Source organism: Rhincodon typus, chromosome 10 (assembly GCF_021869965.1).
Source record: "Rhincodon typus isolate 14 chromosome 10, sRhiTyp1.1, whole genome shotgun sequence".
Classification (NCBI taxonomy): Eukaryota; Metazoa; Chordata; class Chondrichthyes; order Orectolobiformes; family Rhincodontidae; genus Rhincodon; species Rhincodon typus.
This window is the reverse complement of record NC_063341.1, coordinates 29269134-29294310: the sequence shown is the minus strand read 5'-3', so window position 1 is coordinate 29294310 and position 25177 is coordinate 29269134. Positions and strand designations below refer to the sequence as shown.

Below are 25177 nucleotides of genomic sequence, written 5' to 3'. Positions count from 1 at the left end.
TACTAGGGCAATGTGCCAGAAAAAGTTAGCAAAAAAGGAACAATAATGGAGGGAAATAAAATACCAATGCAGTACCCTAACAGTTCATGACAGCCATAATAGCCCTTTATGATGAAAGCCATCATTGGAGCACAAATGTAGACAGGACTAGAATAGTGAATGCGTATATCCTGTGCATGAATTGTATAAATATTTGCCAAACCCCAAATTGTAGCTAGATGAATTCTGAGCAAAGCCAAAATTCTCAATATTTCATACTTTGTAAAAACTGCTTAGTTAGTTAGATACTGTCCATAAACATTGTTGTTTGTACTGAATGTTCATGTGTAATGGACAATGATCTTATTTTTCAGTCCCGATAGCAAGCAAAATGATGCTGGAATAATAGTCCATTGACTAAAGAAGGTTATGTGTACTGCTGTTTAAGTAAAGGTTATTTTTTGAAAGTACATGTAGTACAAAATGAACCATGTGATGACAATGTGACTCCTCATCTGTAAGACAGCACAAAGCAGTCATAGTTCCACCGCTATCAACAAATACTACTTCTACTGAAGATGATGATCATATCTGAAGAACTGTGAAAATGAAACACAACCTTTCTGAGTCAGTAATTGGTTGCACAATGAAGGGCTTATGTGGTTGAGTCACAAGACCATATCTCAGCAGAAATAATGGAAATGTTTGTTTAGTATTTCAGAATTTCGGCAGAGCTGTAATATCAACAGTCACAAAAAAAATCTGATGTTTCAAAATTCACCTACTCATCAAGAATGTCCACATTGCTGCAACAAAAAAGACATTAGACTAAATCTTAATTTTTTTTTGCTTAAGTGTCAATTTCGTCAAGTTTCATGGAGGATTTCTGTCCACAAGGTTGAGTGAGATCTCTTGCCAAATCTTACCAAACTCACCTCATTAACTGCACAAACACCACTGCTGGGATATCCCAGAATGGACTGGTATCCCTTGTATGACACCATTTTTGAAAGGCTGTTGTGTACCTGGCCAAGTGTTGTTAGACCAGTGCTGCTTCACCCAGTCTTGGCATTTGCCCCAGACATGGCAGAGAAGTAAAATTGATGCCTTGCCTTGTGGATCAGAATCCCTCCCACCAAGGCCCATGTTCTACCACTTTCAGTATTTCCTGCAAGATCTTCCCCCACTTGCTCTCACCCATCGAAATCCATGACACTACTGACTCTGCATGACCTCTGCTCTGCCTGTTGACTCACTCGAGACACCTCTACACCCGCACATAAATTAATAACTGTGCCACCCACTTTCATCACCCTTCATACCCATCAATCTCTTCTACCAGGAGGAAACAGCCTCCAATAAAACAGAAAGAGTCAAGACAGATGATGGGTTGCCTGACATTGGGTTCTTTACCCCTTATGAAGAGAGTATCTTGACTCTGACCATCTTGAGTGGCTGACTGACAGTCTCCAAGGCCTTGGACTGATATAAGAGGCTCCTCTTGACTTACTGTGCCAGGACCCTCTGACTGAAGGAAAAACTCCCTTGGTTGACTGAGGACTGTTAACAAGCTTCCTGGCTTAGTGTCTGTGCCAATTGACATGGCAATACAACAGTACTGTGATTCTGATATCTCTGGCTGCAGATGAAGGTGCAAAAATGCAAGTCATGGCAAGGATACTGTCAGCATCCAGTTAGGCTTTCCGGAGGGACCACTCTCTCCGTGACTCCCTTGTCCGCTCCACACTCCCCTCCAGCCCCACCACACCCAGCACTTTTCCCTGCAACCGCAGGAAGTGCTACACCTGCCCCCATATCTCCTCCCTCACCCCCATCCCAGGCCCCAAGAAGACTTTCCACATCGAGCAGATGTTCACCTGCACATCTGCCAATGTGGTATACTGCATCCGCGGTTCCCGTTGTGGCCTCCTCTACATTGGGGAAACCAAGCGGAGGCTCGGGGACCGCTTTGCAGAACACCTACGCTCGGTTCGCAATAAACAACTGCACCTCCCAGTCGCGAACCATTTCAACTCCCCCTCCCATTCCTCAGACGACATGTCCATCCTGGGCCTCCTGCAGTGCCACAACGATGCCACCCGAAGGTTGCAGGAACAGCAACTCATATTCCGCTTGGGAACCCTGCAGCCCAATGATATCAATGTGGATTTCACAAGCTTCAAAATCTCCCCTCCCCCTACCGCATCCCAAAACCAGTCCAGCTCGTCCCCGCCTCCCTAACCTGTTCTTCCTCCCACCTATCCCCTCCTCCCACCTCAAGCCGCACCCCCATCTCCTACCGACTAACCTCATCCTGCCCCCTTGACCTGTCCGTCCTCCCTGGACTGACCTATCGCCTCCCTAACTCCCCACCTACACTCACCTTTACTGGCTCCATCCCCGCCTCTTCGACCTGTTTGTTTCCTCTCCACCTATCCTCTCCTCTATCCATCTTCTATCTGCCTCCCACTCTCTCCCTATTTATTTCAGAACCCCCTTCCCCTCCCCCTTTTCTGATGAAGGGTCTAGACCCGAAACGTCAGCCTCTCTGCTCCTATGATGCTGCTTGGCCTGCTGTGTTCATCCAGCTCTGCACCTTGTTGTCTCGGATTCTCCAGCATCTGCAGTTCCTACTATCTCTGATTCCATTGTTCATTACGCTGTCACTTTGCAAGAATTTTAATAGCAATAACTTTTTTTGAGCACTAAAAAGGATGAATGAGCAGGTATGGAGGAAAGTACCCAAACTTAATTATCTGCTTAGGGACAGGATTGTAACTTATACAGTAAGACATCAGTTAAGATCATCAAAGATCACAGAACATAATGATGATTTTGCTGTTGAGGCCAGGAAATAGTTCTGAGACTGCAATTTAGGAGCAAACTGGGGAGAGATGTAAAGGTGGATTAATATCCTTTGGTTTTGCTTGGTGCCTCTTAGAAGTCAGTGAATTTCAATCAAAAAAATAGTGAATAGTGTACATCCTGTGATTGGGTAGACAGTATTAAAGCTTACACATCACTCTGTTCTTGATGTATCCTTCCTTATATTCTGAGCAGAGTAGGTCAATTTTTAGAACAAACATTCAGAAGCAGATTGTCATGACCAGATGTTTATTTCCCAAGATAAGGTAACGCAGACTAAATTGATGGATAATAAATATTTTATACTTATGCTGATCGACAAACATTGTTTTTATTCTTTCATGGGATGTGCATTGCTGACAAGGCCAGCATTTATTATTCATTTCTAATTGGCTTTGAGAAGGTGGTGATGAGCTACTTCCTTCAATTCCTAAAATCTGTCAGGTGCTGGCACACCCAAAGTGTTAGTGAAAAGAGAGTTCCATAACTTTGATCCTGCAAACATTGAAGGAACAGAGATATACTTCCAAGTGAGGATGGTGTGCGGCTTGGAAGAGATTGTGCAGCTGGTGGTGTTTCCATGCGTCTGCTGCCCTTGTCCTTTTAGGTGGTAGTGGTTTGGAAGATGCTGTTAAAGGAGCCTGGGTGAATTATTGTGGTGCACCTTGTATATAATACACACTGCTGCCACTCTGCATCAGTGGCGGAAGGATAAAATGCTTAAAGTGATGGCAGGGGTGCCAATCGTGGGCTACTTTGTCTTAGATAGTGTCAAGCTTTCTGAGTGTTGTTGAACTCATCTCTAGGTAATTGGAGGTCAGACCCCTGACTTATGCCTTGGTAGACGTAGGCAGGATTTGCAAAGTTACTCATCTCAGACTTCCTAGCTTCTGACCTGCTATTGTTAACCACAGTATTTGTATGCTGGTCTGCCCAGAATATTGACTCACAGCTAATGGTAGAGTTAATAATTAAAACATGATAGTTCACTGACCTCCAATCAACAAGCACTGGCAATTTATCCCTTTCCAAATTGTTTCACTCTCGTTTTCCATATGAGAACTGATGTGTTCTAAATGGATATCTAGGACGACTTAGTCCCCTGGGGCCAACAGGTAAGAGACTACCACTTTGCTGTATTACACAAGGACAGCATCATGAAATCAAGGTAGCTGTGGCGATGAACTTTCTATTCAGTTAGTGAGACAAGTTTTCTTACCGATCCCCTTGCAAAAAAAAACTGCTCATAACTCTCCATCGTGGTTGTAACTATTTTGTTCTGCTGAAACAAGTTAATAGAATCAGTGTAGACAAACAAGAGGCTGGAAGAACACAGCAGGCCAGGCAGCATCTGGAGGAAAGTAGCAGTCAACGTTTCAGGTATTACCCTTCTTCAGGCCTGGATGTGGGGTGGGAGAAGCTGCAGACAAAGTGGGGGGAGGGGTGGAGGCGGAAAGGTGGTGATAGGTGGACACTGGGTAGTAGGTACGACCTGGCTGGTCGATGGGAGAGATGAATCTAGTTGGTAACTGGAAGGGAGGGTCAGAAGGTAGAATGGAAGGGAGGAGGTGGGGCTGGAAGGGGAGGTGGGGGATAGGTAGGAAGGATACTTGAAATCGGAGAACTCAATGTTGAGTCTTCTGGGCTGTCGGGTGCCCAGAGGGAAGATAGGGCGTTGTTCTCTAAATTTACGTTCCGAGTTACTGAGACATTGGAGGAGGCGGAGGACAGAAATGTCGGAGGGGGAGTGGGGCGGGTGTTCAAATGGACGGTGACCTGGATATTAGGCTGGCCTTTACAGACCAGACAGAGATGCTCAGCGAAACGGTCACCTAGTCTATGTTTGGTCTCACCGACAAAGGGAAGACCACATTGGGAGCATCAGATGCAATAGACTAGGTTAGAGGAGATGCAGGTGAAGCTCTGTCTCACCTGGAAGGACTGTTTAGGGCCCTGAATTGAAGTGAGGGAGGTGGTGCATGGGCAGGTGTTGCATGTTTTACGGTTACAGAGGAAGGTACTGGGCAAATTGGAGTGGTTGTTGGGGAGTGTGGCGCAAACTAAGGAGTGGCGAAGGGAATAGTCCTTTTAGAAGGCAGGGAAGGGTGGGGAGTAGAAGATGTTCTGGGCGGTGGGGTCTATTTGGAGTTGGCAGAAGTTTTTGAGAATGATACGTTGCATGTGGAGACTGGTAAGGTAGAAAGTGAGGACAAGCAGATCCTATCTTTATTAAGTTTGGAGGGGTTTGGTGGAGCAGGGAATGGAGGAGGCATGGTGGAGGGCTGCTTGGATTACAGAGGGGGAAAAAGGTGGACATCCGGGATGCTTGGGATTGGAACATCTCCTCATCAGAACAGATGCGACGGAAATGGAGGAATCGGGAAAATGCGAAGGAGTTTTTGCAGGATAGAGGGTGGGAGAGGTGTAGTCTTGGTAGCTATGGGAGTCTGTGGGTTTATAGTAAATGTCTGTCTGTAAACTGTTACCAAAAATGGAAATGGAGAGGTCAAGAAGAGGGGGGAAGGTGTCTGAGATAGATCAAGTGGATTTGAGGGCAGGGTGAAAGTTGTTAGTGAAGTTGATGAACTGCTCCTGTTCAATAACTTTTCCTTCAATTCTTCCCACTTTCTCCAAATCCAGGGGTTGCTATGGGCACTCACACGGGCCCCAGATATGCCTGCTTGTTTGCCGGTTATGTCGAACATTCCCTCTTCAGTATGTACGCTGGTACTGTTCCCCAACTCTTGCACTGTTACATCAATGACTGCATCAGTGCTGCATCCTACACCCAGGCTGAACTGGAGCAGTTCATCAACTTCACTAACAACTTCCACCCTGCCCTCCAATTCACTTGGTCTATCTCAGACACCTTCCCCCCCACCCTTTCATGACCTCTCCATTTCCATTTCTGGCGATAGTTTACGGACTGACATTTACAATAAACCCACAGACTCCCACAACTGCCTGGACTACATCTCCTCCCACCCTGTATCCTGCAAAAACTCCATCCATTTTCCCAATTCCTCCCTCTCTGTCACATCTGTTCTGATGAGGAAATGTTCACTCCCAAGCATCCCGGATGTTCACCTTTTTCCCCCTCTGTAATCCAGACAGCCCTCCAATGCTTCCTTCATTCCCCACTCCACCACCCGGCTCCAAACATAATAAAGATAGGGTCCCCCTGTTCCTCACTTTCCACCCCACCAGCCTCCACATGCAACGTATCATCCTGAAACACTTCTGAAACACTTCCAATTAGACCCCACCACCCAGAACATCTTCCAATCCCCACCCTTCTCTGCCTTCTACAAGGACCATTCCCTTTGCCACTCCTTAGTTCATGCCACATTCCCCACCAACCCACTCCAACTTGCCCAGTACCTTCCCCTGTAACCATAAAACATGTAACACCTGCCCATGCACCACCTCCCTCACTTCAATTCAGGGCCCTAAACAGTCCTTCCAGGTGAGACAGAGCTTCACCTGCATCTCCTCCAACCTAGTCTATTGCATCTGATGCTCCCAATGTGGTCTTCCCTTTGTCGGTGAGACCAAACATAGACTAGGTGACTGTTTCGCTGAGCATCTCTGCCTGGTCCATAAAGGCCAGCCCAATCTCCAGGTCACCGTCCATTTGAACTCCCCGCCCCACTCCCCCTCCGACATTTCTGTCCTCCGCCTCCTCCGATGTCTCAGTGACTCGGAATGCAAATTTAGAGAACAACGCCCTATCTTCCCTCTGGGCACCCTACAGCCCAGAAGACTCAACATTGAGTTCTCCGATTTCAAGTATCCTTCCTACCTATCCCCCACCTCCCCTTCCAGCCCCACCTCCTCCCTTTCATTCCACCTTCTGACCCTCCCTTCCAGCTATCAACTAGATTCATCCCTCACATTGACCAGCCAGGTCATACCTACTACCAGTGTCCACCTATCACCACCATTCCACCACCTCCTCCCCCTTCTTTGTCTGCAACTTCTTCTACCCTCATATCCAGTCCTGAAGAAGGGTAATACTCGAAACGTTGACTTCTCCTTTCCTCCAGATGCTGCCTGGCTTGCTGTCTTTGTCTTGTTTGTCTACCTTAGATTGTAGTATCTGCAGTTTTTTTCTGTCTAACAGTAATGAGTGACAGTTGTGTCATGATTAACAGGAAATTACCTAGAAATATTGGCCAAGGATTATTTGTTGTTGATCACTGTATCATTGTGACCTTCAACAAACTGATGCTGCATTTATCTTGATGCCTCCATGACTGGCTGTGGGTTGTTGAGGTCTCTTCTTGCCTTCCAGCAGAAATAAGCAGGGTTGAAGGTGATTCCAATTTCCAAAGAACAAGTGGAAGAACAATTGAAAAGATCTGCCTTAATTAGCCCAGTGACATGACTGAACTGAGAAACAATAGTCTATGAGGCCAGGCCTCACTGTTTCATGGTGCAGCACATTGGACTAGTCCTGACAGTAGTCTTCAAGCAACGTGTCAATTTGATTTGCAGCACTTGACAAGAAGTTGTGGAGTAACTGTTGGAAAATCTAATTTCCATTTTCAAGGTGTGTGCTTTTGAGGAGTGTTAACTGTTTTCTTTCCTGTATTGCATTTTTAGAGAGGCAAACAATCGTCAGATTGTATAACTAGCAAAGAAAGATCGTTAATTTTATTTACATCCCAAACTTTTTTCAAATGCGGCACTTTTCATATTCCTTGCAAAATATACTGAGAAAAGTAACAGTTGATTCTTCCCTCACCCACAGTCTCTTGGATGAAATATTCCTTAATATCCTTTCCTTTTGTTTTATTTTGTATCCTCATGCTCCAAGTTACTGTCTTATTCATTCTACCTTCATTTCAAGATTCATGATACCTGATGAAGGGTCCCGACCCGAAACGTCGACTTTCCTGCTCCTTTGATGCTGCCTGACCTGCTGTGTTCCTCCAGTTCCATGCTATGTTGCCTCATGATACCATCTCTTACTTTCAACACTTTCTTCCCTAGGAGGTCAACACCAAGGATCATTTTACCAATCTCAGTTTTCTCTTCCTCCTGCAATCCACAGGTTTTTAAAACCCAGTCTTGCCATTGCCTAAACATCACCTCTTGATTACTTTCTCCAGCTTTTTTCTGCCTTAGTGATGTTTAGTATACTGGGCCTGGGTCTCTTGCCTAGGCTTCTCAGTAAAACCGAGGAAAAATTCAGATATTTAGGATCTGACACATCTGTTGCCTTGAAAAGTTAATTTTTCTTGTTTTTTTATTCCAGTATCTCAAAGGAAAAATAGTTTATGAGGTAAATATAAATTATTTGTCAAGATATTATGGATATCCAAGTGCTTTTGTATGTGCTGATGATAACAAAATTGGAAAGATAGCCAGTAATGTTTCTGATGCTGGAAGATATTGATTATTTGTGTGCGGTGAGAGATTTGGAAAATTCAATTAAAGGATTTGAGCAACAGTTTCATAAATTTTTTTTTCTTCCTACAGCATTGTTGCGTGTTAATCAATATTTTACTTTGCAATAAATATTTTCTGAACATAAAAATAAATAACATTTAAACAATTCTGCTTACCCCAGAAAATAATTTAACAATCTCTGAAGAGCTTGATCAGATGTTGTTACTGACTCGTATATACTTTTGCTGGCAGTAACTCATTTAATTACTAACTTAATAGGTATTTTGTCCAAGGAGCTCTTATTTACTGTGACTTTGTGAGGAGAAAAAAGAAAACCTCAGCATTAAAAAGAAATTGATTGGCAGGGTGTAATAATAAATAAACGGTGATGGCTGGAGTTGGCGACAACTTGCAGTTGTTGGCCTTTACCCTGGCTTTAAACATAGTTCAGAGAAAACTGTTTAGTTCTCTTCTGACTCTTCACTATTAAGGGTCACTCTGTGAATTGAATTCTGGCAGCTCTGAATTGTTTGCAACTGGGACAGCAATTCAGCCTATCACTGGCGTTTGATTTGACAGTTGCAGCTCCAAAAGGATTAAGTCTAAAAATGCACTGAGCATGATGGGGGAGGGGTCCACTGTTGCCAAATCACTTTCAGCAACAGAATCATTCCAATAAATTTTAACTAAGTACTGTCAACTTATTCTTAACAGGAAAATATATATCAAACCATTATCCACAAATAAAAATCAAATTGATGAGTTTATAACTATTCATAAACAAAGTCATTTATTTTTAAAATTAAAATCTAATTTTACTCTTGCTCTTCTCAATTTCTGCTGGAGTACATTCTGCAGATTCCAGAAACCCCTTCTGCCTTGTCCAAACGGTCATTCTGCTTGTGTTGGCCCAAATGGTGATAACTTCCAGCAGTTATCTGCTGGAAATGTTACAATGAATGCAGGAATATGTTGGATCAGATAACGGCCTGACCTTTCAGGTTAATCTCCTGCTCACCTTCAATTCTTCCACTCTCCACAAACATGCTTTGTTGCCTTTTAATATGATTCACACTTTCACCTTAATATCTTACATGATAAATGTATCTTAAAATCAAAACCCTTTGGCTTATTCCTAATTTTGCAATTTTTAACTTATGTCTTTTCCACACCCTTTGAAAAACTTGACAACTTTAAAGTTTTTGAGAAGATTTGTAGCTGGGGTTGTGGATGAGGTTGTAGACTTGCTCGCTGAGCTGGTGTGTTTGGTTGCAGACATCTGTAACCAAATACACCAGCTCGGCGGCAAGTCTACAACATCAAACCTGTCAACTTTTTTAGAGTTATTATCAATTCATTGAAATTGTGTAGAAATAAACTTCTATTGGATCAGCTTTTTATCAAAGAACACAAGCCTAATTTGCTTGTTTTTTTTTCATTATGTAAATTCCTGATATCTATGCAATCTTAATTGGTTAGTTTGAACTTTGGCTCTTGGCTTCTTTGCCTGATGCCTTTCCTTTGTCCTTCTGTTTGAACCTTGGTTTAATTCTGTTTGGTTTTGCTAGTGGAACTATGAGGTTACTATTAGATTGCTACTGACAGGTAGCAACTGGTTGCTAGTAGCTCTGTGGGAAACTAAAACCGAGCCTCTGAATCTGCCCAGCCCTGTTCTGAATACTGTAACCTCAACAGCTGTTTTCTTTCCATAGCCATTGCCAGAATAATGTCACTTATCCGATTAATGTCACTTATCCAAACACCTTTATATGGAGAAGAAATAAATCTACAGGAGCTGTAATGAAATAAAACTAATTAGATCTATGTCGTCTCAATGCCTTAGCATCCTCAAGGTGCTACTGACAGTTTAGACTCACATATCAAGAATTCCCGCTCATCAAGGTAGATGACATTGATCAATACCTGTGGAATTGTACTCTGGTCTGAGCTGAATGCCTTTAGGACAGAATAGGGAAAAGAAATCAAAGGGAAAGCTAAATGCTATGAGTTTAATCTTATGTTAATGAGACACGATGTTAAAAACAATTGATTGGACATGTCCAGGTAAAAACAGTCCAGAATAACATGCATTCTAATTATCTACATTTTAATGTTATAAATTCTGTACTTGGGAAAATGGCCCATAGAAATTTGGTGTGAATATGAAAGAGCAGATCATTGCAGCTGCCTGCTCATATAAATATATGACAGAAATGTCACTAAGCAAATCAATCTGTCCACTAAAACGCCTACACAGAACTGCTCCCACAGGTGCACACCAAGATACAATTTCTAGCACCTAATTTAAATGCCACTTATCCAGACAGAACTGTCTCCCATTAACCCTCTATCCTGCCAAAGAAAATCTTACCTATTTGTAAACTAGGTTAAATCTTTATTATTTACAATTGAGTTTCAGAAATCCTCAAGAATTAATGCCCATATTAATAACGTGTCTCTAGTGGTGCATGTGATATAATATTGCGTGATCAGAATACCCTACAAGCTTGAAATGTTGCTGAGCAGTCAATAGTAGCCACATGACACCACAGACCATCAGAAAAAAAATTCCTAAAGAAGCTCCCTCTGTTGCTTCACAATTGCTTCAAACACTAGGTCCATTCAGTCTTACCGCCATTAACTGTCGGGCCAAAATTCACCTCAAGTGTTCCAGCTCAGATCTATGTCCCCACAGCCTCACTCCTTGGATCCAGTAATGCTCCCAGTGCCTCCAAATTCTATGATCAACTGGTCTTGTTTTCAATATTTTGCTTAGTTTTATGCAGCCTAATCTCTCAGTGTTTTGACTTGACATTTGTTCTTGCTGCTTTTTTTCTTGGTTCTAAGACTGGTTACTCAAGTTAAAGGCAATGAAGTTTTAGCAGAACTAGTCAATGCCAGTTTCAAATGGATGTTGGATCAATTGATATTTTGAGGATTGAATAGACGGATTCTTATTAGGCAAGGATACCAATAGATATGAATTGGTATGATTTTTTTGAGGGCTCTTCAAGATATTCTAGAGGATTACTTTTTTTGATTTTCTAGGGCTACCTTTTCAGTCTCACTCTATTATGTGATTCAGTCACTAGCAACATTATCTTCTGTATTTATGTTGACATATGGGTATTTGGGCTCTTAGAAGCAGAATTAGAAGAATTCAACAATATCCTCAATAATGGCTTCAGCCCCACCTCTGGCCATGGCCTAAATCATTGTTTATCCAATGATAGTGACCACCGTCTGCTCCATGAATCAAGGCAAGCAACAATGACTGGCCCTCACGAGTTAGGTCTTACTGCCGAGAAGGAAGTGTCTCAGGAGTGTGTGCAAAGCATTTGACTGATGTGGCTAACATGGTTGAAAAGCTAACAATGTGTGCAAACTATGATTTGAGGCTGAATCAAGGATTATTGCTTTGTGAGGGTGAAGTTATGAATGTTAACATGAGTTACGAGTCCGAGAGATTGTTAGTGTTCCTCACATCAAATCACTTTTAGAGTAATTTAAACATACAATGCAGTGTGCCTTCCACTTAAGAGGGCAGCCTACCCTGAACCCGTGTTTTCCTCTCTCAACTTTTCATTTACCGCATTGTCGTACAGCAGCTTAGTAGCATGCTTAGTGTTGCCTGTACACCATAATTTAAAACAGCATGACACTTACCTACTGCCTGCATTGAAAGCAACAAGTATAGGGTAATCCTGCATTGTTATCCCTGCATCTGCTTTGTGTCTTGAACAATTTCTCAGCCAGCATTGAGTCTTGTTTTGTTTGGTCCAGATTTCCATCCTGAATAGCAAAGATGCAGAAGGGAAAGCACACAAATAGAAATGCAGACAATAGAAGAACAAGAAACAGTCAGGCAGGTAGAGTGATATTGAAAGGAGAAGGGGGTAGGGGATGGAACAAAAGGCTGCTGGAGGGGTTAACAGTGTAGAAACAAAGAGCTTTAATTTTTAACTGAGCAATGCCACATGGGATCAATTGGACTTTACATAAAATTGAATTTAGAAGAAATTATGTGCTTTCTTTAGTTGAGAGTTAGATTGTAACTGCAAGGATATTTGGTGCCTTTTATACATTTACAGAAAAGTGGAGTGTGGAAACCAGCAGTGGCAATGCTAATAGGATAATATCATTTGCCTTTCAGGGTGACTTTTTGTTTCCAGAATGATTTATTAGAGCAGATAGGTATCAGAGAGCAACACTACTTTGTGTCCCCATCGTATTTTCTTTCCCTTTCCATAATACAGCACTAGAGATCCAAAATATTCATGATAATCAATTACTGTTTTTTTGCAGCAGGATTGCCATCAGTTTGACAACTGTCATTTCTAAGATCCAGTTTCTGGTTGTGTACTGGGTGGCTCATGTAACTCTCACTTCGTCACACTTAGAGGTCAACTGAAAGTGAAAACATACCAAAGTATAAAACTAATGTTTTATCACTGCAGTAACAACATGGAATTAACAACCTGCACTAATGCGACAGAGAACAGGCCACTGGTGTTTGAGATCACTGCCATTTCTTTTCAGCATTCTTGAGCTGCTTGTCAACTGTGACCCTTGCAAAACACATGATTAAGAAGAGATTTTCATTGCATTGCCCTCGAGGTGTCTCGTTCAATGTACTGAATATGTCATTCGTTCAGAATGTCACGAATGCCATTTTCCAGTACAGCTGGGGGAAGCAAAGAATCTTGCCCACCTCATGGTTGTGCTGTCTTCTAAATTCCAAAATCTACTAAAACACAAATAAACTGACGAGCAGAAATGGGATAGCAGGTGGAAATGCATAGCCTTCAGAAGCTTGACATCTTCATTTTATTTAAACATTTGTTAATAGATTTGTGCTTTCACTATTAATATTGCATTTTGTCTTTATTCCTCTGTGCATAGGACATGTTACAAGAAGGTCTATATTCATGGTGACTTGTTGTTGTCAGCAGTTTATTTTGTGTTATGTAAATATATATATTACACAATTAAAATAAATTGTGGGTAGTGATTATGCAATTCCAAGTTCTACATGGAAAAATTTTCTACACTAATTTTAAACTATCATTGCATATTATAATCAATATTACAGGTATGTACAAATTCTCCAACTAGATCATGCCACTTTAGAGTCAATTTTCCTTATTTTTCTATTGTTTCATCAGGTCATGGAACAGGGCAGCTTAATCTCAAACCATCACCTTTTCTCGCAGATAGGAAACGGAACCCATTTTCTCCATTCCCTTTTCTTGTTTCTTCATCTCCCATCTCAAAGGTATTGGATGACACCAGGGTACAACTTATCTTGTTGTGATTTGGCCTTAATTATTTTTTGCAAGTGTATAAGCACGAACAATTAAAGGCAACAGAATATTAATCAGACAGGGCATCACATGCAAACTCAATCCACTTACCAGATGTGCAAACATACACTTGCCAGCAGAGATCATCGGGTAGTAATCAAGGAATCTTGGATGATTTCTGATTATCTTAAACCAATAAGTAACAGCGACACTGTTACTGATTTGGTTTTAATTACCGAGGTCAGCACAGAACCAGAATCTCTAACCAAGCCACATTTTTATGCTTTCCTGGTATATAAACATTACAAGGACTGCATTTGTTGCTTATCCCAACTGCCTCGCAAAAATGGTGTTGAATTGCTTTCTTGAACTGTTCCAGTCTCTGATGTGTCGGTACTCCCATGACAATGTTCCATTTAAGTTGTGCAGCCACTGGGAGGCTCTCCGTACACTGATTAATAGTCACTGCTGCGCATGGATTTCAGAGCTCTATGCAAAAAACTTTGAAGATACATTATCCTACAGCACTGTCTGAATCCCAGGATATTAACCCAACAAGAGTAAAGGAATGATGACATGGTTCCAAGTCAGGATGGGGTGTGGATTGGGCAGAACCTTACAGGTTGTGGTTTACCCACATTTGATCCCCTTGACCCTAGGTGGTAGAGGTCACCGGTTTGGAAAATGCTATCAAAGGCATTTTGCAAGTTACTGCAGTGCATCTTGTTTATGGTACACATTGCTGTCACTTCATTGATGGTGGAGGGAATGAATATTAAAGTTGGCATATGGAATGCCAATCATGCAGGCTGCTTTGTTCCAGATGGTGTTGATCTTTTTGAGTGTTGTTGGAGCTGCATCTATCTAGACAAGTGAACTGTACCCACCGCACTCCTGACTGGTGCCTGTACATTGTGGACAGGCTTTGGGGAGAAAGGATGCAAGTTATCACTGGTGAATTCCCAGTTTCTGACCCACACCTGTAGCCACAAGTATTTCATATGCCGGTTCAATTCTAGTCAATGCTTTGCCCCAGGATGTTGGTGCTGGTGCTGGCACTGGCAAAGTTAAGGGGAGATAGTTAGATCCTGTCATGTTAGAGATGATCATTGCCTGGCAGTTGGAAAACAACCACTGGCTCCTTAAATTTCCAAGCACAAAGATTGAGAATTCAGCAGTGTACGGGAACCTAGGAGCAAATGCATGATGCTTAACATTCCACACATACCAGTTCAATGTGTCTCTTCACTGGACTTCTTTCTAATGTGGCATGATTGTTGCTTGCCTCTTATCCCAAGCCTGAATGGTATGCATGCCTTGTTGCATTTGGACATGGCAGACTACTTCATATAACATGGCAAATTTGTCAAGTGATCTATTAAGGCAACAACTGTATGGAATTCAAAAATAGAGAGGTTTTGGCATTAGGGTTTAAAACAGCAGCTTTTATTCACTGTATTTTACAGATAATATAACTAATTCCTAGGTGTGCAGTAATTTGTTCTTCATATCATCTTCTGTTGAGGCTTCTTGTAGACAGATTCCGATAGATGCAGAATGTTGAAGTACACCAGAAAGATCAAAAAATGGATGCAGGAAAATAGAGACACCAGGACAGGGAATAAGTCCGGCAGTTGTGGGGGAGGATTTTGCGTCGCACTTATCAAACTAAGTACTACCATGGCAATTATGGATAGAAGGAACTGTAGGAATAAAAAAGAAAGTTTTTCTGTTTCAAATATATTAAGTCACATTTTTCAATACTTATTCTGACTTTCAATGTTGGAAAATGCAAATATTAGAAGATCTGCAAATGAGAAAGTATAATTCCCTGAATGACCTTCATTCTTTCTGCATCCTTACTTTCGTGTAATGCTTGTCAACCATCTTCTATTTTGTCTCAATGTTTCTCAGAATGTCAATGCAATGGAACTACTCGAACTTACAAATTTCCTTCTACGTACATAGATTCTTTGTTACCCAAACATTAGTTTTTGATACATGTTGCCTTCTTTGCCCTCTTTTCAACCTGGTGGTGATGTCCTGCTCAATTATGTTAACCCCATAATTAGGTTTCTTATGAAAAAAGAAAAACAAAATCAAAATTTATTCTTTGAATGCCATTCATTTGGTGTTGGAATGTTTTGGCTTCAAGACTTCAGTTCAAATGTCTAGGCTAACATCCCAGTTGGATGGAGAACAACAGCTTCAGTCTCAAACTGTTTGTATGCAGGAACAGCACGTAATCAAGAAAGTTCATAAGCTATAATTCTTTATGACGTGATGAACTGAACATAAAAGTACTTTATTACACTTCAGTTATACAAGCATTGAGACCACATTTCAAATACTGTACATCATTTTGGATATTAAGGAAGAATATAAAAGTATTAGAAGCAGTTCATTAGACTAATACCTAGAATGAATGCGTTGTCTTACGAATATAGGTTGGGCTTGTTTTGACTGGAGTTTAGAAGAGTGAGAATGACTTGACTGAAGTATATACAATCCTGAATGGTCTTGACAAGATAGTTGTCTGAAAGATATTTCCTTGTGGGTTAGTCCAAAAGTAGCAGGCACTGTTTTAAAGTAAGGCGTCATCCTTTGAGGACAGAGATGAGGTTTTGTTCTCTCAGAGGGTCGTGCAAATTTGGAACTCTGCCTCAAAGACAGAAGCAGGGTCACTGAATAGTTTTTAAGGCAAAGGTAGATTGATTCCCTTGCCTAACAAGAATCTACGGTTACTGGGGGGGGAAAAAATGGGAATGTATAATTCAAAACAGAAACAGATCAGTCATGATCTGAATGGCAGAGCAGGCACAAAAGGACTGAAGGGTCTATTTCTGCTCCTATTTTGTATGTGGTATGTGCAGCATTTTCATCTTTCATATGAAACATTAAATGGGAGGCCCTGTCAAGTAGTTGTAGAAGATCCTATGGTACTATTTTGAAAATTTTCAGGAGTTTTCTCCCTTATGTGCTGGCCAATATTTATTCCTCAACCAACTGTTTTTAAATCACAGACGGACTAATCATTGCTTCATTGCTCGTTGTAGGATGTTGCTCTGTGCAAATTGGGAGCTTCATTTCCCGTATTTAAGCAGCTAAAGTAAGTACTTAGAAATGAAAAGTACTTTGTGACATCCTTTTAGAATTTTCTCCTAATGTTCTCTCTTCCGCTACAGTTTTTGAGTAAGATTTCTGAAGAAATCATTTTGGACTTGAAAAGTTAACTTTATATCTCTCGTGCCGACAGACCTGCTTAATTTCTCCAGCACTTGGTTTTGAGCCAATTTAGAGCTGGTTTATGCCAAATGTAAAGTCAGTTTGTATTGTGGCTCTGAACTAACATAATCAGGCTAAAACATTTACAGATTAATCTCCTGCAAAAATTATTTATAATCACACATATATGAAATTCAATGTCTGACCCCATTTTTGTCATTGTTAACATTAAACACTTACCCATTAATTACTATGAATTACAGTCAAAGTAAAGCTCACACTTCATTTTCTCAGCAGCATTACATCAAACATCATCCTGTTGTGATATTTTCTATTTCCTGCACCAGCCATCCTCTTGGCCAATTTACTGCTACTTAACTTTCACTTATCTAATTTATGTAAACTGGTTTTGAATCAAGGCCCCAGAGGCAATATGTAAAGGTGTGATCCCAGTGGCTCATTTGAAAAAAAAAATTAAAAATAATGATTTTCAAAAAGTAATTATTTACTTACTGCAAGTTTTGCAAGACATGGTGGAATTGTAAAGTGTAGAATGTACCTCCTCACACCCTGAGAAAATCGTTGGAGTTGCAGATCCTCCAATGACACTTTTTCAAAGGCTGACAGAAATGTTGCTGTGATGAGAAGAAAGGCTAAAGAGGTAACAGTGTAAGGAAGGAGCAGTCCATCCTTCATCAACAGGGGGAGCATGCTATGGATACATCAAAATAAAGAATGTTAAAGTGAGGAGCCTCATTCTTATTCAGTAACACAAGAAACATAACATTCATTAAACTAAAACTACACAATAAGTTGGCCTGATCTCTGAATTAGGGAAAAACTTGTTAGGTATTTCCTTTAAAAAAAATGGCTGGTGTTAAAGGCTGAATGAAAAGCTGACTTTCAGCAGTGTTATGAATATGGGTTTTTGTGAGATAGTTATGTTTAAACATTCTCTTTTAATTTAGAGTAAAGCAAAATGTCCTGGAATGGAGAATGGTGATGTGTGCCAGTAAATAGGCACAAGTGATATGCTCCATTAGGTCAGAGGTTCAAGGTTGCAACATCATAGAAATTCATGCACAAGTTTTCATACTTGGCCCCAAAGGAGGTCAGAAACAAAGACAGAAATCGCTGGAGAAACTCAGCAGGTCTGGCAGCATCTGTGGGAAGAAAGCAGAGTTAATGTTTTGAGTTCCAGTGGTGGTTCTTCAGAACAGTTCTAATGAAGAGTCACTGGACTTGAAACATTAACTCTGCTTTCTTTGTACAGATACTGCCAAACCTGCTGAGTTTCCCCAGCCATTTCTGTTTTTATTTCAGATTTCCAGCATCTGCAGTTCTTTGTCTTATTTTCGTGATTACCCAATGGAGGTCAGCTGTTTTTGCTACATACAGACTTGAAAAACCTGTACAGAAAGACCAAAAAAAAGTGGCTGTTGATTAAGAAAAGGACTGTTTTTGTGTTAACTACCAAGCAGAAGAATGGCAAGAAGGAATTTCAAAAGATGTAATTTTCAATTATGCCTTTTTATACCTCACTGGGGTAGCACACTGGGAATCAAGCCCTGTGATTCATGGAGTTGTGATAAAATCTTCAACTTTTGTGAAAGTATACAAAGTTCCCAATTTACCTGTCTGGTAGATTTCGGTTAACAAAAAACATGGATCAGTTTTCTGTACTTAACTACTATTTATTACAAATAAGTAACGTTCTAACCACAAACAAACAGCAATGAGTGGCTGACATAGAATTCTACCAATTAAAACTCTAATCTTTTTCTAAAACAGATAGACAAAACAAAAATTGGTGTTATGCATAGAGGGAAAAAAAAAGTACTGGGGAAACAATTCAATGGCACCTGTCCTTAGGAATTGATAGATGGTTCCTTTTTTTCCCCAAGTACTTTAGCTCTCTGAGCTTATTCTTCAGGCTTTTATCAATTCTTCATAGGAGGCACAGAGTCTTTGGTTTGCAAATTATAAAGTCTCAATTTATTGGTTAAAAGCAACAGCTTATAATAACTGGAAAGAGAAAATAACTGTCTTTCTTTAGCTTCAGTTTTTGACTACAGAAAGAGAGACACACACCACCTACCCTTCCTGAGTCCAAGGGCTTCTCATTATCATTCACCCCTGCAAAATGTTCAGGTACCCAGGAGCCAATCATTACAGCTGTCATCAGGCTGATGACCTTTGGCATATAGAAATGAATTCAGTGGCACAAACTAATCAGCAACCTGTTACTGGCCAAATCTAAGTATAAACACCCTGGTGTTACAATGTCTCCTCTTAACCAACCCCACTGCTTGCAAAGCAACAGTCAAAAACAACCCACAATGAGTTTCAGTAAATTATGTTGTAAATTATAGCAAATCCTTCTTCAGCCCTTTGTTATAAAACAGTCCTTTTCCCAATTCAGTCCATATTCAGAAATAAAATAAAAAGATACAAAAATAGACTTCAAAGACCAAAGAGTTGCCAGAAGGTACCTTGCTGCAGCAAGTTAATTTGATTATACTCAGAAATGACATTTAAAAAGACGTGGAAAACTTGCCCTGGTGGAACAGAGAGAAGATAATCTTTTAGATAGCCAGGAAAAATTTGGACCTTTAAACTACAAGAATACCTATCTGCCGAGTGTGTGCTGTAGTGTAGAAATATGGCTCAAGGCTTTTGGTTTACTATTTGTGTTCCATGGTTAATGAGGAAGAAGTGCCTATTGTGTAGCTTAGTGGATTAGTTAAGCCTACCAAATGTTCATTTTATACTTATTGTAAAAGTGAAAGTTTTAAAACATGACACCATGTGCAATTCTTTCTGTTGGCTTCTAAAAGCTCAAACTTTGTAAATTCAGCGGCCCAAATATTTTATGAATGTTAAAAAAAACCAATAGATGCTTGATGTTTATCAAAATCATATGCAAGGGAGAAGATTTACAAGGAAGATTCTTTTACGTCATAAATTTATTGTACATTAAACAGGAGAGGAAATGGAAAATCATCTGCACTAAGGCCAAGGCATTTCCACAGAATCTAGTAATTAAAAACTATTAATTAGTATCCATTTAGAGATTTGAAAAATAATGACCTCACCTAAAAGTTGACACAAGCAAAAACCAAGTTGCCATGAAAGGGATTTCATGTAGAAGCAATAATACAGGTCTGAAAACAAAATTGAATAAAAATGCATGATTAAAAATTTGCACAGAGCTGAACTGAAATATAGCAAGGAACATATGGGTAAACACAATGTCTTGCATCGTACTGATCCACACAGATCAAGAAGATCAACAGTTCAGTCCCAGTTTGTACTCCTTCAGCTGATCTTAGCCAGGATAATGTTAAGGTATTATAAATGGTCTCAGTATTTTTGTCACCATAGGGATGTCCTCACAGGTAAATACTGAGATTCACTATTTGACAAATAACCTTACACACAATATAATGAACAAACTGCTCACACTTGAATTGCAGAGTGCACTGTTACAGTTAGATCAGCAATAACCTTGCTAAATGGAGGGGTTGAATGGCCTGCTCTACGTTTGGATGTATGTTGGCATCGGAGATGGCAATTTAACCTGTTAAGTCTCTGCAAGTGCAATGTAACTCTTTCCACTCCCTGACCTTCCCCAGTTGTGCAGCAAATTTCTTCACTTCAGATTATTATTGATTTCCTTTGAAAAGGCACAATTAAATCTGCCTGTAACATACTCTCAGGAAGTGCATTCTAGATCATAACTACTCGATAAGTAAAACTGCTTTTCTACATATTGCCATTGATTATTTTGCCACTTACCTTACAATCAGTATACTTTGGTTCTTCTCTCTACTGCCAATGGAAACAGTTTCCCTCCATCTAGAACCTTCATGATTTTGGACAACTTGATTAATTTGCTCAACTTTCTCTTTTGTAAGAAGAGCAATCCCAGCTTCTCTAATCTGTTTACATAGCTGAAGTTCTTTACCTTTGAAACCATTCTCAAAAATTGTTTGCACTGCCTCTGAAGTCTTTAAATCCACCCCATAACTGGACATAACACTCCAGTACAGGTCAATCCAGTGCTTCATGACCATCATCAAAACTTTGCTTTTGTTCTCCACGGCTATTTACAAAGCCTAATATCCCACATTCTTTCTAACCACCAGCTTAACCTGTCTTATCACCTTTAACAATTTGTGTGCTTGCACCCATTAAAATAAAATGTGTAAATTACCTCTCCTCGTTCTTCTTACCAAAAATGCAACACATCCCATTTATCTGCATTAAGTTTTATCTGCCATATGCTCTCCTATTCCACCAATATCTATCTCTCTCGAAGTTTATCAGTGAAATCCTCTCAGTTGTCAATACTTCCAGGTATTATGTCATCTGCTATTTCTGAAATTGCACCCAATACACCCAAGTTTGGATTATTGATGTACAGCAAATAAAACAAAGTGGTCCTAGTATTGATCCTGAGGGAAAGGCATTATTTCTCCTCCTCCAAACTGTTTACCATTGCTCTATTTCCTATCATTTAATAAATTGTGTATCCATACTTCTCCTGTCTCTCTTACTGCAAGAGCTTTGACTTTGTTGGTGAGCCTATTACGTAACATTGAGTCAAATGCCTTTGAAATTCCATTAACTTATCTTAAAAGTAACTCTGAGGTGGTCAAAAATGGTTTACTTTTTGAAAATCCATGCTGGCTTTCTTCAATTACTCCATATTTGGCCAAGTGACTTCGTTTTGTCCTGGATTGTTTTCAAAAGGTTTTCTCCATCGTAGAGTTAAACTGGTTAAATTATTGTTACCGAGTTTATCCTTATAAACTATTTTTTGGTCAAGAGTATATATTTGCAATTCTTCAGTTCTCTGGCCTCACCCTTGTATTAAAGATTGGAAGATTATAGCCAGTACTGTCACAGTTTTCTCCCTTACTTCCATTAGTATCCCTGAATATAATGCATCTGATCCTGTTGGTTTTAAGTACAGCCAGTCTTTCCAATACATCGTCTCCATCAATTTTTGGCTCATCTAGTGTCTCAATTACATCTACTCTCACTACATCTTGGCAGCATTTTCTTTACTAAAGAGAGAGATGCAAAGTACTCATGTACTATCTTAGCTATGACCTCTACTTCACTGAAGTATCTACTTTTAGGTCCCTAATCACAGTTAATTTTTCTCTGATTTTCATTTTACTTCTTACATGCTTAAAAGCCACTTATGGCTTCCCATTTTTGTTAGCTGCCAGTCTCCTCTTGCTCTTGCCTTCTGAACAAGAACAAAACCAACCTCTTCCAGGCAGTTGCGTGTATCTTAGCACCAATTGGTGCTCCCAAACAGAAAATATGCAGCTTCCTATTAATTTTGAGGCCCTCTGCTCCCTCCAACTCATGTCCTTCAGTACGAATGGCAGCAAAGTGGCAGAACCCTTATTGCTGAGGAAAAATCTCAGGAAGGCTAGAAAGTGCATGTTTAAACATGGAAAAAAATTGCAGCCATCTGTAATACACTGCTGAGTGTTAGCCTGGTTCAGTTGGTAGCACTGTTGCTTCAGTCAAAAGCTTGTGGGTTCAAACCTACTCTAAAATATTAGAATATTATTTAGTGAGAGAATGCTCCGGGGGGGCTATCTTTCAAATAAACATTGGAAGAACAGTACCACGTTTCAATGTGCATGTTAACAACCCAATGGCATTATTTAAAGAAAGAGTTCACCCTCAACCCAAAATCATCAGTTATTCATCATCTAATATACAAAACGGCTACAACACATGGCTACATACCACATGCCAGACATCGCAATAACCCACTGTACGTGAAGTGTGTAGTAGGATGAGATTGACTATGTTAATGATGATGTACGTGGTGATGCAACTCAGACATCAACAGTCACATGCTATCAAGACTCTAAGAGAGGAATGGATGAACTATACTGAAGAATTGTAATCAGTATTCTGTACATTAGAATGTAAATAAAGAGTCAGAGAATATTATTCTGTGATAAAGTAAAGACAGAGATGCAGCAGGCTCGAGTATGAACTGTCAAGACAAATGGAGCAGCCTAGAGTGCAATACAGGTATCAGTTCAATACGGTGTCTACAATTGAACTAAGCTCACCCATAATGAATGGCTACTTAAGTAAAACAGCAGTGAGCAGCTGGTTCCTATCGAATCACACCCCAGCAGATATCAGTCCATTCAGGAAGGGTGCAAGAACATTAGAATAAAAAGTATATAATTTTAGAATAAGAAATTGAGCCAAAGAGGCAAATCTGTAGCCAGGTTTGATAAATTATAGCTAGTAAACTTTGCTTTGGGCAGAAGGCTGCTCCACTAATTTTATGGTAGCCAAATTGTCTTTTGACTGCCTCAAGATTGGAATGATATAGAGCAGAAGCCTGTTTGAACAAACTAACAAGTTGATATGTTAACTGGCAGGAATATCAGTGACCAGATTAGTCAGTAAACGTAGAATCTCTGGTTATGTTCAGTTAGGCAAGTAATATATACTTTATAAATAAATGCTCCATCCATTTTAGCTACTTCATGCAGTGTTGCTTATCATATTCTGCCCAATTCTCTTTTATAAACGAACATACATTAATATCTATTCCCACAGGGGTCTGTGCTGGGGCCTAAAACTTTAACAATTTACATCAATGACTTTGAAGAGAGCAAAGGCATAGTAGCTAAATTTGCAGATAGCACCAAAATACATAGAAGACAAACAGATTGCAGATGTTAAAGTTTGCATTGATAGGTTGAGTGAGTGGGCAACAATCTAGGAGATGAAGTATAATATGGGAAACTGCTCTTTCACAGGAAGAATGAAAAAAAAACAGCATTACTCATACACAAAATGACTGCTCAATCCCAGGGTACAGAGGGATTTAGATGTTCTACTTTGTCATGACCATAGATCAGTACCTCAAAGTATTATGGATATTTTAACTTTAAATTCCAAAACATGTGTTTTAAAAGAGGGTTGATACAGTCTGATGGCTGCAGATGTAAATTAAGTGTCTTTTTGGAGAGAATTACCTAGAGAACATCACACCCAAAAATGCAAAGAGGAACTTCAAACAACATTTCACAGGAGGAAACAGGCAAGTTAAAACAGACTGGACTATGATTGTGTGTGTCTAGAAAAAAAAACAAGAGGGGCTGATAAACCCTCTGTTCAACAGCAAGTGTGGATTATATCCCAAATTGCCAACACATTGTGTTTTTCCATTTGGAGAACGTATATGGACAGGGTTTTTAAAAAGTGTCAATTGTACTGGAGTGTTCTAGTGAGATTGAGGCTCATCTCCACTGGTTTGTACTAGCCTGGGTTTGAAGAAGAGTTGCTGGACTGAAAACGTTAACCCTGCTTTCTGATAGTGCTAGGCCAGCTGAGTTTCGCCAGCAATTTCTGTTTTTGTTAACTGGATAGATACCTGGAATGAGTGGGTTGTCTTACGAGGATAGGCTAGACATGCTGCACTTGTTTCCACTGGAGTTTAGAAGAGTGAGGGGTGACTTGATTGAAGTGTATAAGGTCCTGAATGGTCTTGACAAGGTGTGGAAAGGGTGTTTCCTCTTGTTGGTCAGTCAGAAATAGAGGACACTTTTAAATTTAGGGGCCACCCTTTTAGCAGAGATGAAATATTTTCTTTGAAACACAATGCCTCAGAAGGCAGTGAAGATGGGGGTCATGGAATATTTTTTAAGACAGCAGTGGATAGCTTCTTGTTAGGCAACAGAATCAAAGGTTATTGATGGTAAATGAGTATGTGGAATTTGAGACACAAACTGACCAGCTATGATTTTAGTCAATGATGGTGCAGGGTTGAAGGGCTGAAAAGTCTACTTACGCTCCTATATTGTATGTTTGCATTCTTCAGGTTAGGAAGCTACTAAAATAAGACTGTATATTAGTACATGTGAGTGTCTGTTAGGAGGTGGGAAACATCACTGATTAGCTGATTTTATTGACTAAACCATTCTTTTCCTATGCTAGGTTTCCTGCCTAATTTTCCTAGGTTACTGAATTGTAGCACCACACCATTGCTCTGGTGGATGACTCAGCAAAGGTCAGAGACAAAACCAAGAACCTTCTTAATTTTTACAGTCTAATATCTCAGTTCACAGTGCATTTACTCACTGTGCCTTCACAGCTAGTCAGTTAAAATTCATTTTGCAGACAATTATCTAACATCTGGACAAATCATCTATTCATGAGCTTAAAACATCAATTTACCTCAGGTAGTAACATTTCTGGGTCGGAAAGTTGAATCCAAGCCTTATTCTAGGAACTGAACACAAATTCAATTGTGTATATAATATGAATTATGTAGAAATTTTTCAATGTAGTATTTATGACAATGTAACTGAAGATTTTCTCATCACAAATTTACAAAAGCAATTCCTTAAACA

At 40.0% G+C, this 25177-nt stretch overlaps 1 protein-coding gene and 1 long non-coding RNA gene across 8 annotated transcripts in view; one reads left to right on the top strand and one right to left on the bottom strand.

Moving 5' to 3' along the window:
- The first annotated feature begins 3855 nt into the window (after window positions 1–3855).
- Window positions 3856–25177, top strand: part of LOC125484206 — a 32816-nt gene continuing 11494 nt past the window's right edge. The window contains exons 1-3 of one of the 4 annotated variants that reach the window (XR_007263054.1): window positions 3856–3959; window positions 7142–7396; window positions 8105–8131. This is a non-coding gene — a long non-coding RNA (uncharacterized LOC125484206). Of the gene's footprint in view, window positions 3960–7138; window positions 7397–8104; window positions 8132–25177 lie in introns of all 4 variants that reach the window. The other 3 variants (XR_007263053.1, XR_007263055.1, XR_007263056.1) reach the window with 3 other exon arrangements.
- The window catches only part of alg6 (ALG6 alpha-1,3-glucosyltransferase), a 51501-nt gene continuing 41289 nt past the window's right edge, over window positions 14966–25177 (bottom strand). For 3 of the 4 annotated variants that reach the window (XM_048601989.1, XM_048601988.1, XM_020510994.2), the window contains exons 12-14: window positions 19862–19930; window positions 17280–17478; window positions 14966–15244 (exon numbers count right to left, since the gene is read on the bottom strand). In XM_048601989.1, the coding sequence (XP_048457946.1) occupies window positions 15047–15244; window positions 17280–17478; window positions 19862–19930 (466 nt within the window). In that variant the 3' untranslated portion in view covers window positions 14966–15046. The remainder of the gene's footprint in view (window positions 15245–17279; window positions 17479–19861; window positions 19931–25177) is intronic. The other variant, XM_048601990.1, reaches the window with a different exon arrangement.